This window comes from Oryzias melastigma, linkage group LG18 (genome assembly GCF_002922805.2).
Source record: "Oryzias melastigma strain HK-1 linkage group LG18, ASM292280v2, whole genome shotgun sequence".
Classification (NCBI taxonomy): Eukaryota; Metazoa; Chordata; class Actinopteri; order Beloniformes; family Adrianichthyidae; genus Oryzias; species Oryzias melastigma.
In genome coordinates this window covers 23,313,099-23,325,855 of record NC_050529.1, presented here as the reverse complement: position 1 = coordinate 23,325,855, position 12,757 = coordinate 23,313,099, and the positions used below count along the sequence as shown (strand labels likewise).

The 12,757-nt window shown below is 37.4% G+C and overlaps 1 protein-coding gene across 7 annotated transcripts in view; it reads left to right on the top strand.

The window, feature by feature from the left end:
• Positions 1-12,757, top strand: part of nrxn2b (neurexin 2b) — an 802,710-nt gene that overhangs the window by 142,605 nt on the left and 647,348 nt on the right. For all 7 annotated transcript variants that reach the window (XM_024287560.2, XM_024287559.2, XM_024287558.2 and 4 more), the window contains exon 3: positions 10,927-10,947. In XM_024287560.2, the coding sequence (XP_024143328.1) occupies positions 10,927-10,947 (21 nt within the window). The remainder of the gene's footprint in view (positions 1-10,926; positions 10,948-12,757) is intronic.

Genomic DNA, 12,757 nt, shown 5'->3' with positions numbered 1-12,757 from the left:
TGCCAGAAGAGCTTAATTGGCTGCTGTTGTTTCATGTGACATAAATGTCTTGCTGAGATTCAGAGAACATTCTCAGAGACCAAGTAATGACTGATGTACATCTGTGGACAACATTTGAATTTTTTTCTTTAGATTTTTTTGTTTGGACCTAAGCTTTCGAGGACTTGAACCAGAATTGGAGAAAAGACAGATCCTGTAGTTCACGTGTGTCAAAATCAAGGCCCGGGGGCCGAATCCGGCCCTCCAGATCATTTTATTTTATTGTTATTGATGGCCCGATGTCATGTTGCGCTTATTTCTTACTTCTATAGTTTTGACAAAATATATTTTAATGTAGGGTAAAATATTGTAAGTTATTTAAGTTTTTAGTTGATTTATTCTGGAATAATATCCCTGACTTTTTAAAATGTATAATTATGTTATATAGTTACAATTTTAAAGTTTTAAAAATTGGCATTCTGCTGGCTTTTTAAGACTATGTTGGCATTTACAGAGATTTTTTTAAGCTATTTTTTGAGTTTAGCTAATATTTCAGCTACATGCTAGCTGTTTTGGCTAACTCAGCTGTTGTTGCTAACCTTTGTACTTTTTTTGTGTTTTAGGATAATTCTGCATTTTGCTAATATTTTAGCTGGCTATCAGTTTCAGCGTTTTCAGCTATTTTCTTCAGTGATTTCAGCTATAATCGTTAGCATCCAAATTCAGCTTACAGGTAATGTTATATATCTAGTTCATAATTATGGTAAAAAGTTACGGTTTTAAAGTTACCCCAACTTAGTTTTAGAGTGTTCGATAAATAAAGGGTTAGTAAATAGTTTTACAGACCAAGAAACTCCTCTTTTTGTCCTGCTAAATCTTTGTTCCATCAGCTGTAAAATTAATTATTTAGTTAACTGAACAATAGTTATTATTCCAGCATTTCATTGTGGTGATAATATTACAAACAAAATTGGATTCTCAAATTAGGGATGAATGTAATGAAAAATGATCTGCGCTGAGATTTAAACGACATTATTCACAGTAGACTGGAAGGTCTTTAAGGCAATTTACCAGTGGATTATGATGTTTGCTGGCTGCTAGGCTGCTAGACAACAGTTTCCTTTAAAATAATCCACACATAGAGTGAATCCTGTTTCTGTTGCTACTCTTTAATATCTTAACATTATTCAGTGATTATCATGGTGCCCATGATCATTTTCTACAGTCAATACTTGCAGTGAATTAACTCGTATTAGACAGAATTTAATCTTTTCCAAGCATTGTCACCTAAAATGAAGACGGTGGTGCATGTGTCACATTTGGGTTTGTCATATATGTCACGTTGCATCATTGAGCTTGGCTTGTTTGATATTCTGCTACTTCCCTGTTGAAAGACACATGTGATGCCAATGTCGAAGAATTCATTTTTTGTTTTTTTTAATATGAAGCATGACTCAGAGAGAAGTTAATCACATAAAAGCAACTTCACCACCAAAAGTGTTGCACATGATGAAGTACTGATGCATAAAGCTATGATCTTTTGATACAGTACCAGGCGTTTGGACATGTCTCTCCAAACAAAGCCAGCTTATCAAAGCATCCACTTATTTTGTTTTGACGAAAATGTGGTTGGGATATAGTATGGAGCTAAACTGGGGCCAATATTATTTGAAACCCAAATAAAACAACTTGGGAAAAAAAAAGTTTTTTGGCCAGAAAAAATAAACGTGTCTAAAACGTTTTACTATTCTAAAATAAACATAATTACTTTCCACTTCAAATGTTTTCTTTTTTTTTTGGTTTCAAAACTCAAAATTTCTGTTTCATTTTTTTTTGTTTCAAATCTTTTTTTCACTTTCAACTTTTTTTCAGTTTTAACTCTTAAATTTTTTTAAAAAGTTTCTAAAAAAGTTTTAAAGTTTAGATTGGTCCTTTGTGTTAGCCCCGCCCCAAAGCGCCAAAACTGGGTTTTGAAAGTGAAATTTTCAGGTTCAAAACTGAAAAAAAGAGTTCAAGAGAAAAGTTTTGAAACCTAAAAAAACATTTGAAGCTGAAAATGATTAATTTCAGAATAGCAAAAAGTTACAGAGACATTTTAAACATTTTTGGACAAACACCAATATTTTTTTCAAGTTGTCTTTTTTGGGTTTCAAATAATATTGGCCTCAATTAAGCTCCATAATTTAAAGACTGATTCCAATGTGGCCAAGAAAACGTTTGGGGTTAGACTGTCTTTGTTTTGGGACGAGGAGGTCTACGCTGGTCAGATCATAGAAAAGAAAAGTTACACGATTTTAAAGACTTTAAATATGTGCGTTTCATCGTTCTTTGAGGAATATAAATAATTGTTTTATACTGCAGAGACAACTTTTTTCTCTAAACTAATATGCATTTATAGTGCAACTAAACTGTAATATAGAGAAATTGCTTTTTTCTCTTTTGTTTTCTCTTGTTAAATAGCTTCGCTAACTTGGTGAGGATTAGGTCTAAAAGGTTGATCATAGTTGCCGATTTTTGTTTTGAGCACCTTCAGTTGACAATTGATGTTTGCTGAGGTTGTTATTGCAGTGGGAGGAGACTTGTACGTGTGGAGTTTGTTTTTACAATATGTGCAATTGTAGTGAATTTAGTCTAAATAAATAATTCATTTATGATAGAATTGCTCCATAACATATTAGATATATATAACAGGAGGGTGTTAGAACCATAAAATAGTTAATATTAATGAGGATGTTTGTTTAATAAGTATAATTGTAATTTTCATACATCCAGTAAAAATATATTTGTAAATTGTGCCTAATAAAGATAATATATTAAAAAGAATTGTAGTTTGATTTGAAGATCGTCGAGCTAGATTTGTGACTCGAATCGAGTCACGATCCACAGCACTGTTATATCGGATGACAGAATTGAGTGTTTATTTCTGGACAAATAACAAAAGATTCAAGATCTATTTACTGTCAAAAGTACAATGTATGTTACAATACAGCACAGATGAAATAACTGTCCTTCTAGGCTGCAGTGCAAACATGCAGAAAAATACATATCAGTAAAAAACAAAGGCATACAAATAGAAAAAAAAATAGCTACAAAGAGTCAAAATGATTACAATAAACGCTAATGGAAAAAAAGAACGCACAACCTGAGTTCAGATACAGATTGATTTGCAGTAAAAATAAAATAGGAGAGGAAGGGATCAAACGGTTTTGACAAAATTTCAATAGTTAAAATCATTACTAACTACCACTTACTCCCCAAATACAAAAAATAAGAAAAAAGAAACTTGATGGATGATTTAACTCAAGTAACTGGTCTTTGTGAACTGTCCAGGGTCACCAGCCTATTTGCAGCGTCCCACCAACAGGTGTAACATGTCTGTTCCTCACATGGGGAAACCGGCCCAATTAGCATCTCAGGAGGACTCAACCAGGAGCTCTCATTTAAGACAATAGGCCCTGAAATAAAGGACATTCACACAGGGCTTTGCCAACATTACAGACATGTAACCATTGGTTTAGAAAAACCCAACAGCAAATAAAGGTAGCATGCAACAGAGTGGATGAGGACATGCTCTCTGACTTCAGCATCTCCACTGGCTGCATGCACACTTGCCTTTAAATATTAAAATGGTCTCTCTGCATTTCATCAGACCGAGCTCCTCTCCCCTCCACCAGCTCTGCTCAGATAATCAGCTGCTCCCCAAGAAACCGAGGTCAAAGTGTGAGCTCATGAGGGGGCGGAGCCTTTTCTCTTCCAACACTTTAGAATGAGATGCTCCACAGTGACTCATCAGGGACTTTAGTCCTCTAGTCTGGTTGATTGTTGATTTTTTATCTGGTTGAAGCTTCAGTTTTATTCAGTCTTACTGAATTTTTCTGTTGCTTTTCAGTACTTTAGTAGACCAGTGGTCCCCAACCCCTTGGCTGCGGACCGGCAGCGGTTAGTGGGTCACTTGGTACCGGGCCACGGATAGCAAAAATTAACAAATGCACTAATTTAGATTATTTCCGTTTAGTTTATTTTCTGATCCTGAACGAAGTTTTATTTTGAAAGATTTCCAGATTCTGTTCACAATATCCATCTGGGTCATGTGACTTAAAGCAGCTAACTAGCATGGCTAAGTAGATTGCTAAGCTATTAGCTCAAAGTAGATTTGTGCAAATCAGGAACAATTTCTAAAATTAACAACTTTGTTTAATTGAATCTTCATCATCTGCATAATTTTGCCTAATTTCCCAGCCTGGGATGAATAAAGTATTGCTATTCTATTCTATTCTATACAAAAAACTATGCAGTAAAACGTATTTGGAAAGTTTCTTTGGGGAGAAAAGAGTCAGTGAGGAAACCCAATCGGACCCTTAGACTGCAAACAACAGTAAAGCTGCTGCTTACAGAGAAAAACTGGGAGATTTACTCGACATACAGAATTAGCGAGGCAGTTCTCATGAAGCTTATACTGCTCTGACTAGTACGCAGCGACAGACTAAAGTTACTGACACAGTGGATTCACGTTGATATTATATTTGAAAAATAACACTTTTATCACAGTTGTGTCATTTTATTTTACTTTATTTATCCATCACACCTTAAAAGTCAGCCGTAGCTGAAGCTAGCATCTGGTTGTTAGCCTCCAATTTGATGTTAAGAGGAAAATCTTCATCACAAAGTTCAAACCAGACCAGAATTTTACGGAGAATTAAGATTTAATCAAATAAAGTTGCTGATTTGTGGAAACCCGTAATAGGAACATTTGAGAATGCTTCTACAACAAGGCTGAATTAGATTCAGAAACTTTAGCACAAAAAATGTTTCTCAGTGTGGAAAAAATACACAATGAATAAGGATATATGGAAAGACAAAATATGACCAATCTTTGCTCTTAAAGATAATCAAAGAGATTGAGTGTTAAAAAGACATTTTTAATGGATTTTTGTGCAAATCGGGAACGATTTCTACAAATCAACAACTTTGTTTCATTGATTCTTCATCATCTGCATAAAAACTGATATTTTTAGACTTTTTTAAACAAAACTTATTATAGTATCTTTTTATTTTGAAAATAGATTTTCACAAACTGAAAGCTGAAAAATACTAACTTCGGAATACAAAATTGAATTTCTTACTGCTTAGATTAATGAAGGAAAGGGAGGCGTTAGCAGCTAGGGGTGACACAAACAATTCAATTCAATTCAATTCAATTTTATTTATATAGCCCAAAATCACAAAGAGATTTGCCTCATTGGGCTTCAAAATATAAACAATTGTTAAAAACTAAACAGACTACATAAACTGGTTATCCCTGCCCTTAGACCCTCCCTCCCGGTAAGGAAAAACTCCTAAAAAACCTGAGTCAGGAAAAAAGAAGAAACCTTAGGGATTCCCACATGAAGGAGAGATCCTATCCCAGGACGGACAGGCGATACCAGAACAGTTAAAGAAAAATTAGCTTCTACAACTACGAATCTAAGAGTTCATTCAGATAAAGCTGAGGGACGAGTGATGATGAAGTCCATAGTCAAGATGAAGCAGAAGTGCAGTCCACGACCAGGAGCAGGAGGACAGACGACCCAGCAGGAATCACTCTCACTCAGAGATGCAGGATGGTGTCGGGGGCGTGGTCCACGGCCAAGAGTGGGAGCGTGGGCGATCCACCGGGGATCTGAAATCTCTCCCGCTCCCCAGAGGAGAGTGGGAAAGAAGAACAACATGTGAATGGAACTGCACCCACAAAAGCATGGAGAACTAAATACAATAAATAATAAAGAATAGAAGAGAGGAGAAGTAGATGAGAATAGAGAACAGAACCCCAGAGCTGATCTGAAAAATAACGCTGATGAAAAATCTAAATTTATATTTAAACGCATCAATATTAATTTATTAATCTAGCCTCACAAGGACCACATGAGAGGGAATATTCTCTGATTACTAGCTAGCCTGGCAGAACGCCTGTCCAAAGAGGAATGTTTTAAGGCTAGTTTTGAAGGTAGAAACTGTGCTGGCCTCTCTGACATGAGCTGGGAGCTTATTCCATAGAACAGGGGCTTGATGGCTGAAGGTTCTACCTCCAACTGTACTTTTAGAAATTCTAGGAACTACAAGCAGTCCAGCATTTTGTGAACGAAGTGTTCTGATTGGTTGGTAAGGAACTATGAGATCTCTAATATAGGATGGGGCCACACCATTCAGGGCCTTATAGGTTAACAGGAGGATTTTGAACTTGATCCTGGATTCAACTGGTAGCCAGTGGAGAGAGGCTAACACCGGAGTGATGTGTTCTCTTCTACTAGTTCCTGCTAACAATCTTGCTGCTGCATTCTGGACAAGCTGAAAACTTTTTAAAGAACTTTTCGGGCATGCTATTAGTAAAGAGTTACAGTAATCCAGTCTAGACGTAACAAATGCATGGATGAGTTTTTCAGCGTCACTTTTAGATAACATATTTCTGATCCTAGCTATATTACGTAGATGAAAAAATGCAGTTTTACAAGCTTGAGATATGTGAGCCTTAAATGATAAATCCTGGTCAAATAAAACCCCTAAGTTTCTGACTGAAGAATTGGAGGCAACATTTACACCATCCAGGGAGACTATCTGATCTGAGAGAGCATCTCTCAGGTGTTTAGGACCCAGTATCATGACCTCAGTTTTTTCTGGGTTCAGGAGGAGGTAATTAATTGTCATCCAGGTCTTAATGTCTCTGATGCAGGAATTCAGTTTTTCTAGGTGGTCATTCTGATCTGGTTTAATGGATAAATACAGCTGTGTATCATCTGCATAACAGTGAAAGTTAATGCTATGTTTCCTGATTATGTTTCCTAAGGGCAGCATGTAAAGCGTGAACAGAATGGGCCCTAGAACTGAGCCCTGAGGGACTCCGTAGCTAACTCTAGTACAATGAGAGGACTGTCCATTTACATTAACAAACTGGTATCTATCAGATAAATAGGATTCAAACCACTGGAGGGCAGATCCCCTGATCCCTATGTCATGCTCTAGTCTCTGGAGTAAGATGCTGTGGTCGATGGTATCAAAGGCTGCGCTCAGGTCTAACAGGACCAGAACAGAGATTAGTCCCTTTTCTGAAGCCAATAGCAGGTCATTAGTAACCCTGACCAGTGCAGTTTCAGTGCTATGGTGAGGTCTGAACCCTGACTGAAAATCTTCAAAGTGATTATTGTCCTGTAGGTGGCACTGCAGCTGCTTTACTACAACTCTTTCTAGGATTTTAGATATGAATGGGAGATTAGATATTGGTCTATAGTTGGCTAGAATGTCAGGATCCAGGCTGGGTTTTTTCAAAAGAGGTTTAACAACAGCATATTTAAAAGACTGAGGCACATAACCAGTCTCTAGAGAGGTATTTATTATGGTTAATATGGATTCACTAATAAGGGGGAAGATTTCTTTAAAAAGTTTAGTGGGGATTGGGTCTAAGAGACAAGTGGAGGTTTTAGAAGACGTAATAACTGATGCTATTTCTGCTTGGTCCACAGCAGTAAAGCAGTCTAATGTTACAGACGTTTCTATGGATGCCTTTATTTCTACGACTTCTGCCTGCTTTGGGTCGATAGTGGGAATAACCACATTTAGCTTCTGTCTAATATTTGAGATTTTATTATCAAAGAATTGAAGGAAATCTTCAGAGCTGATAGTAGCAGGAATATGTGGTTCAACCGAGCTGTGGCTGCTGGTCAGCCTGGCTATAGTACTAAAGAGAAATCTTGGATTATTTGCATTTTCTGCTATTAAAGTTGAGTAATATTGAGTTCTCGCTTTACGCAGGGATTTTTTATAACTTAAGAGGCTACATTTCCAAGCATTCAGAGAGTGCTCTGATCCGGAACGGCGCCATTTTCTTTCTAATTTACGAGTTATTTGTTTTAGGGAACGTGTTTCAGCGTTAAACCATGGTGCTACTCTGTTTTGTCTAACAAGCTTGAGTTTCAGAGGGGCAACAGCATCAAGTGTTCCTCTGAGGGCTTGCATGGTATCATTGACAAACAGACCATGCTGCTCATGAAACATCCTCCATCACAGCTCACCAGAAAATAACAAAAACATTTGAGGTGGTACAGTTAAAGAAAAAAAATGAGCTGTGATCTGAGATGAGAAGGAGGAGAGACAAAGTCATGGTGAGTGATTCCTCCCCCACACCTACACCAAATCCTTATTCTTTAGCTTTGGTGAAGCTAAGAATTGAACAAAGTTATTCTTAACGCTGCTACAGTGTTTGTATAAAACAAAAGAAGGTGTTTTGTTTCTTACACAAGCACCGGCCAGCTGAATTTATTTCAGATCAAGCAGAAGACATGCATTTTGCTCCAATCTAATGAAGAAGTGTCACATATTCTTCAACATGTACGAATGCATAATATCATTATCCAGGAATTAAAGATGCTTTCTATGGAAAATAAAAAGTGCAGCATTTCTAAGCAGATGTAGGGATGGTTTTATGCATGAGTGGAGAGTGCATTCCCTCTTCAGGAATTCTGCTGAGGCGCTGGAGGAAATCTATTTGACTTGCTTATTCTAAAGCCATACAGGGACTTCAATGCTTTATTTTAGAATTTAAAATGTCTGCTCTTATCATCAAATCTTAATGCTAAAAGCGACTTTAGTGATACGGACGAGTCGGGGTTTACATCATACATAAAACAGTTTTTTTTCTTTGCTGCTTTAAGATAAAGTGCATTTTATCCTTTTTTTACGGTATTTTCTATCAGTTCTCTGCTGCGGTGACACAGGTCCCTGTGAGGATGCTGCATGCTGCTCCTGCCACCACTGGCTTCTGCTTACACCAGTCTGATTGAAATGTTTTGCAAGACAGGCGCAGTGAACCAGTGGAGTGTACACCGGCATTACAGTACTATCAGCCATGCTGCATCTTCATAATGGAGATCTAGACCCAGCAGCCACAACAGCAGATCAAATGCCAAGCTTCCCATAGAGACCACATCCAGATGTAGGCTGTTGGAAATCATCGGGCTGTCAGTCATTTCTGTGGTTGTGAGAAAGAGATTTTGTGGCTCCTGCAAGAAATCATTTATTGTATGAAACTATTTAGTAGAAGAGAGATGTTTTTGTTATTTGTATGTAAAGTAAAAGAACACAACATGGATGAAGGGCTACAAATATACGTCCCATAGATTGTTGTAAGTCCATAGATTGCAGTGTGTTTTGTTTGTATAAGTTACACACATTAAGATACATTCACACCAGTTATGTTACGTGGGCTTCAAACACAAATTCAGTCCACGGGGCGAACATGAAGGGCCATCTTCCTCTTTTTCTTTCACTACTGTTCATTACTGCACCTCCAGTTGGTAGATGTTTGGTGTAAAATGTCCAGACTTTTTCTTTCTAGCTCTGGTCCAATATATGTAAGATGTGTCATATGTGTCATAGAATTCCGTGCGGGCACCAACTGCAACTATTATTTCTCTTCAATGATTGATTTTTAAACGGATCAACGTTCTTTCCGTGTTCAATGGGTGTACGTGGAGCCCAAAAACTTGGTACCGCACACAAAGTGGTTCTCAGGACGCGGCCAGTACCATTACTCTCAACCAGAACCCAAACTCTAATCCGGCACCAGACACAGTATTAGATGCATTGCTGGACCCCACCCAGTGGTACCTGACGCCTGGATGTGGTACTGGACATGCACCGGGTTAGGGTAATGGTAGTGGATTAGGGGGGGGGGGATGTTTTGGGTATCCCCACCTCGATACTTTTTGAACTGTTGGCTCTTCTTAAAATCAAGGGTCTGCAACCCCTCTGGATGCAGTACTGGATGCAGTACCACACACAAAGTGGTCCTTAGGACGCTACCAGTACCCTAACCCGGCACCTAAACACTAATCCAGCACCAGACGTGGTACCCGATGCAAACTGGGCCTGGGCATGGTACCAGATATGTACCGGGTTAGGGTACCAATACTCTGATTATTAATGGGCCCACCTCCGGGTGATTTTTTTTTTTTTTTCATGGAGGGGTTCCTAACCAAACATCAATATGTGACGTGTTGGGAGTGATAATGTGTTGCAATACAATATCTAAATGTATCTGAATGCATTTAAAAAGCTAGCATAGATTGAGGAGCTGTTTCTGTGATGTTTTAAGGCTTCCTAATAGTCTTATTTACTGTCTTCCCTTCTTGGAAAGCTCTTTTGCTTTACATTGACCTCCACTTTATCTTTTGTACATTTAAACCTCCTGAGCTCTGTCCTTAGTTGGCTTTGTGTCCTTATGCCTAATAATCCTTGTATAATCCATATTCCCATGACTGACGGCCCACTTTTTTTAATAAGCTCAAGCTTCAAGTCACTGGTTATTTGTGGTCTATTGTTAGAGAAACATCACAAAGGTTCTCATGGCAGATGTTGATGTCAAAGCCGTTCTGAAGATATTTTCTCTCCTTTCCTCATGCTTAGAGGGTTCATACTGGTCGTTTCTTATGATGTTTCAATATTAGTATACTGACTATTCTGCGTCTCTTTGGAACAGAGTTCAGTTCAGATTGACCCTGCTGAAATTGCCTTTAATTGTCTAAAAATCTGTGGGTGTTTGGAATGTAGACGTGCAACAAGTTCTTTGAGTTACATCAGTACCTGTCTTCCTGCTAGCTGATGGTGAATGTAAACGGAGGACTACTGGTGAATATTATGGCTTTTTACATGACCACACTATGCTGTAAAACATCTGATTTAGTTTGTTGATTGAACATTAATATGAAATTATTTTAAATTGAGCCATAACATCTTTATTCATACAGTTCAGTTTGATCTTATGTTGCGCTTTGAGACAACCTTAGCTGTGAACCATTTAAAAAAGAATTAACTGAACTGTATAGAAAAGCTGAGAACTTTTTGTGTTTGATTTCATTTGACCCTAACCCTTGTCTGTTTCTCTTGTTTTTTTCCATGCATTGCCTTTGGACCCTGAAGCTGAAGAGTATGCTGTGGAAGGTAAGGCTAATGCTTTGCTTGCAGACTGTGCAGTGGCCTGCACTGCTGCTCCAGTGGCTGGCGCTACCAGTGGTTTTGTCAACACTTTGCCTTCCTTCTGGGAGGGGCATTGTCAGTTTGGACTGCGGTTTCAAGTGACTCTTCCTGGGGGCCTAAATCACTGTTTCCAAAAAACATCAACAGTAATGTTGTATCATCAAAAATGTCTCTATATTTTTTGTTGCCTATTTTTATTTTTGTGTGAATGCTTTGTAAGCATTCACACTATAGTGATCCTGTTTCTCCTTGTTATTATTCCTTATTTATTCTTCCGTATGTTTTTTTTTTTTTTTTTAGTAAAAACTCAGCCACTCTTTCAGTAATTTCTACAATCTTGGTATCAAAATGTTCAGCTCGTTAGGGACATGTCTGCTTATACTTTTAGTATTTGTACATTTTATGGTTTTTAAGATTTTACACAATTTTTACAAATTTTCAGACCAATTCAAAATGAAAAGGATTTTTTCTTTTTCAAATTTATGCATTTAGAAGCATTCACTATTTCCAGGGCATTCATGCTTTTACTTTTACTTGCGTATTTTTTTCATTTTATTTTACACATTTATCGAAATTTTAAGCAAATATTGAAATTTTACAAAAAAAAAAACAATTTCACATATATCTTCAAATATTTGTGCACACAAATTATGAGAGTTTAGACGTTTGGCATTTTAAGGACATTATTGCTATTCAGATTTTTAAGGTGAATTTTGAATTTAGCTAATATTTTAGCACCATGCTAATGTTTTTGGTTGATTTGGCATCTTATGAGGTTTTTTAAGGCTAATTTAGAGTTTAGCTAAAATTTTAGCACCATGCCAATGTTTTTTGATAATTTGAAGTCTAATTAGGTTTTTAAGGCTATTTTTGAGTTTAGCTAATATTTTAGCAAAATGCTAATGTGTTTTTTGGCTAATTTAACATCTACTAAGATTTTTTTTCTTTCTTTTTTGACTCTTCTTGAGTTTTATTATATATATTGGGAACATGCTAACGTTTTCGGCTAATTTGGCATCTAATGAGGTTTGGTGGGCTACTATGGAGTTGAGCTTGTATTTTAGCAACGTGCTAGCTTTTTGGGCTAATTGGGTATCTACTGAGGATTTTTTAGCTAATATGGAATTAAGCTAATATTTTAGCAACTTGCAAGCTTTTTTTTGCTATTTTGGCATTTGCTTAAGGTCCTACCTACAACAAAAACAAAAGTGAACAAATGCTCCAAGTCAGGACCCCCCAGGGACCCCACAAGCCCTAGAGAGAGCCACTGCACCAGAGCTAAATAGATGAGATTTCATGGACAGATCTCTCTTTGCTAGTCTGTTTGTTGGGACTTGAATGTCTCCTCTGTGCAGTGGGGGTGGGGATGGGGGCTTACCTCCATGACTGAATTTGCTTGTCAGTTGCATCAGATACAGAGGCAGGCTTCTTTGAGTTAACTGCTGTTTGTTTATATGTTCGTATGTGTGTGTGCATGTTTGTGTGTGCGATTGTACGTATGTTTGCATGCTTTGGAGCTGCACTTCTTCTTAACTCGGTTTGATGTGATGGATTGCCTTTCACACGGTGCTATCCAGCCAGGGAAATCAGGAGGAAGGCTTTTTACCATGGTAGTCTCTCAGTCTTTACTTATATCCTAGAAGGTTTTCCTGGTGAAAAATTAACAAACATGCATATCGTAATCCGCTCAATGTGGACATACTATATGTTCAGTCTGTTATATCAATATAGTAAATGTAAATTTTAAGTATCAGACCGCAAGACACTTTTTTTC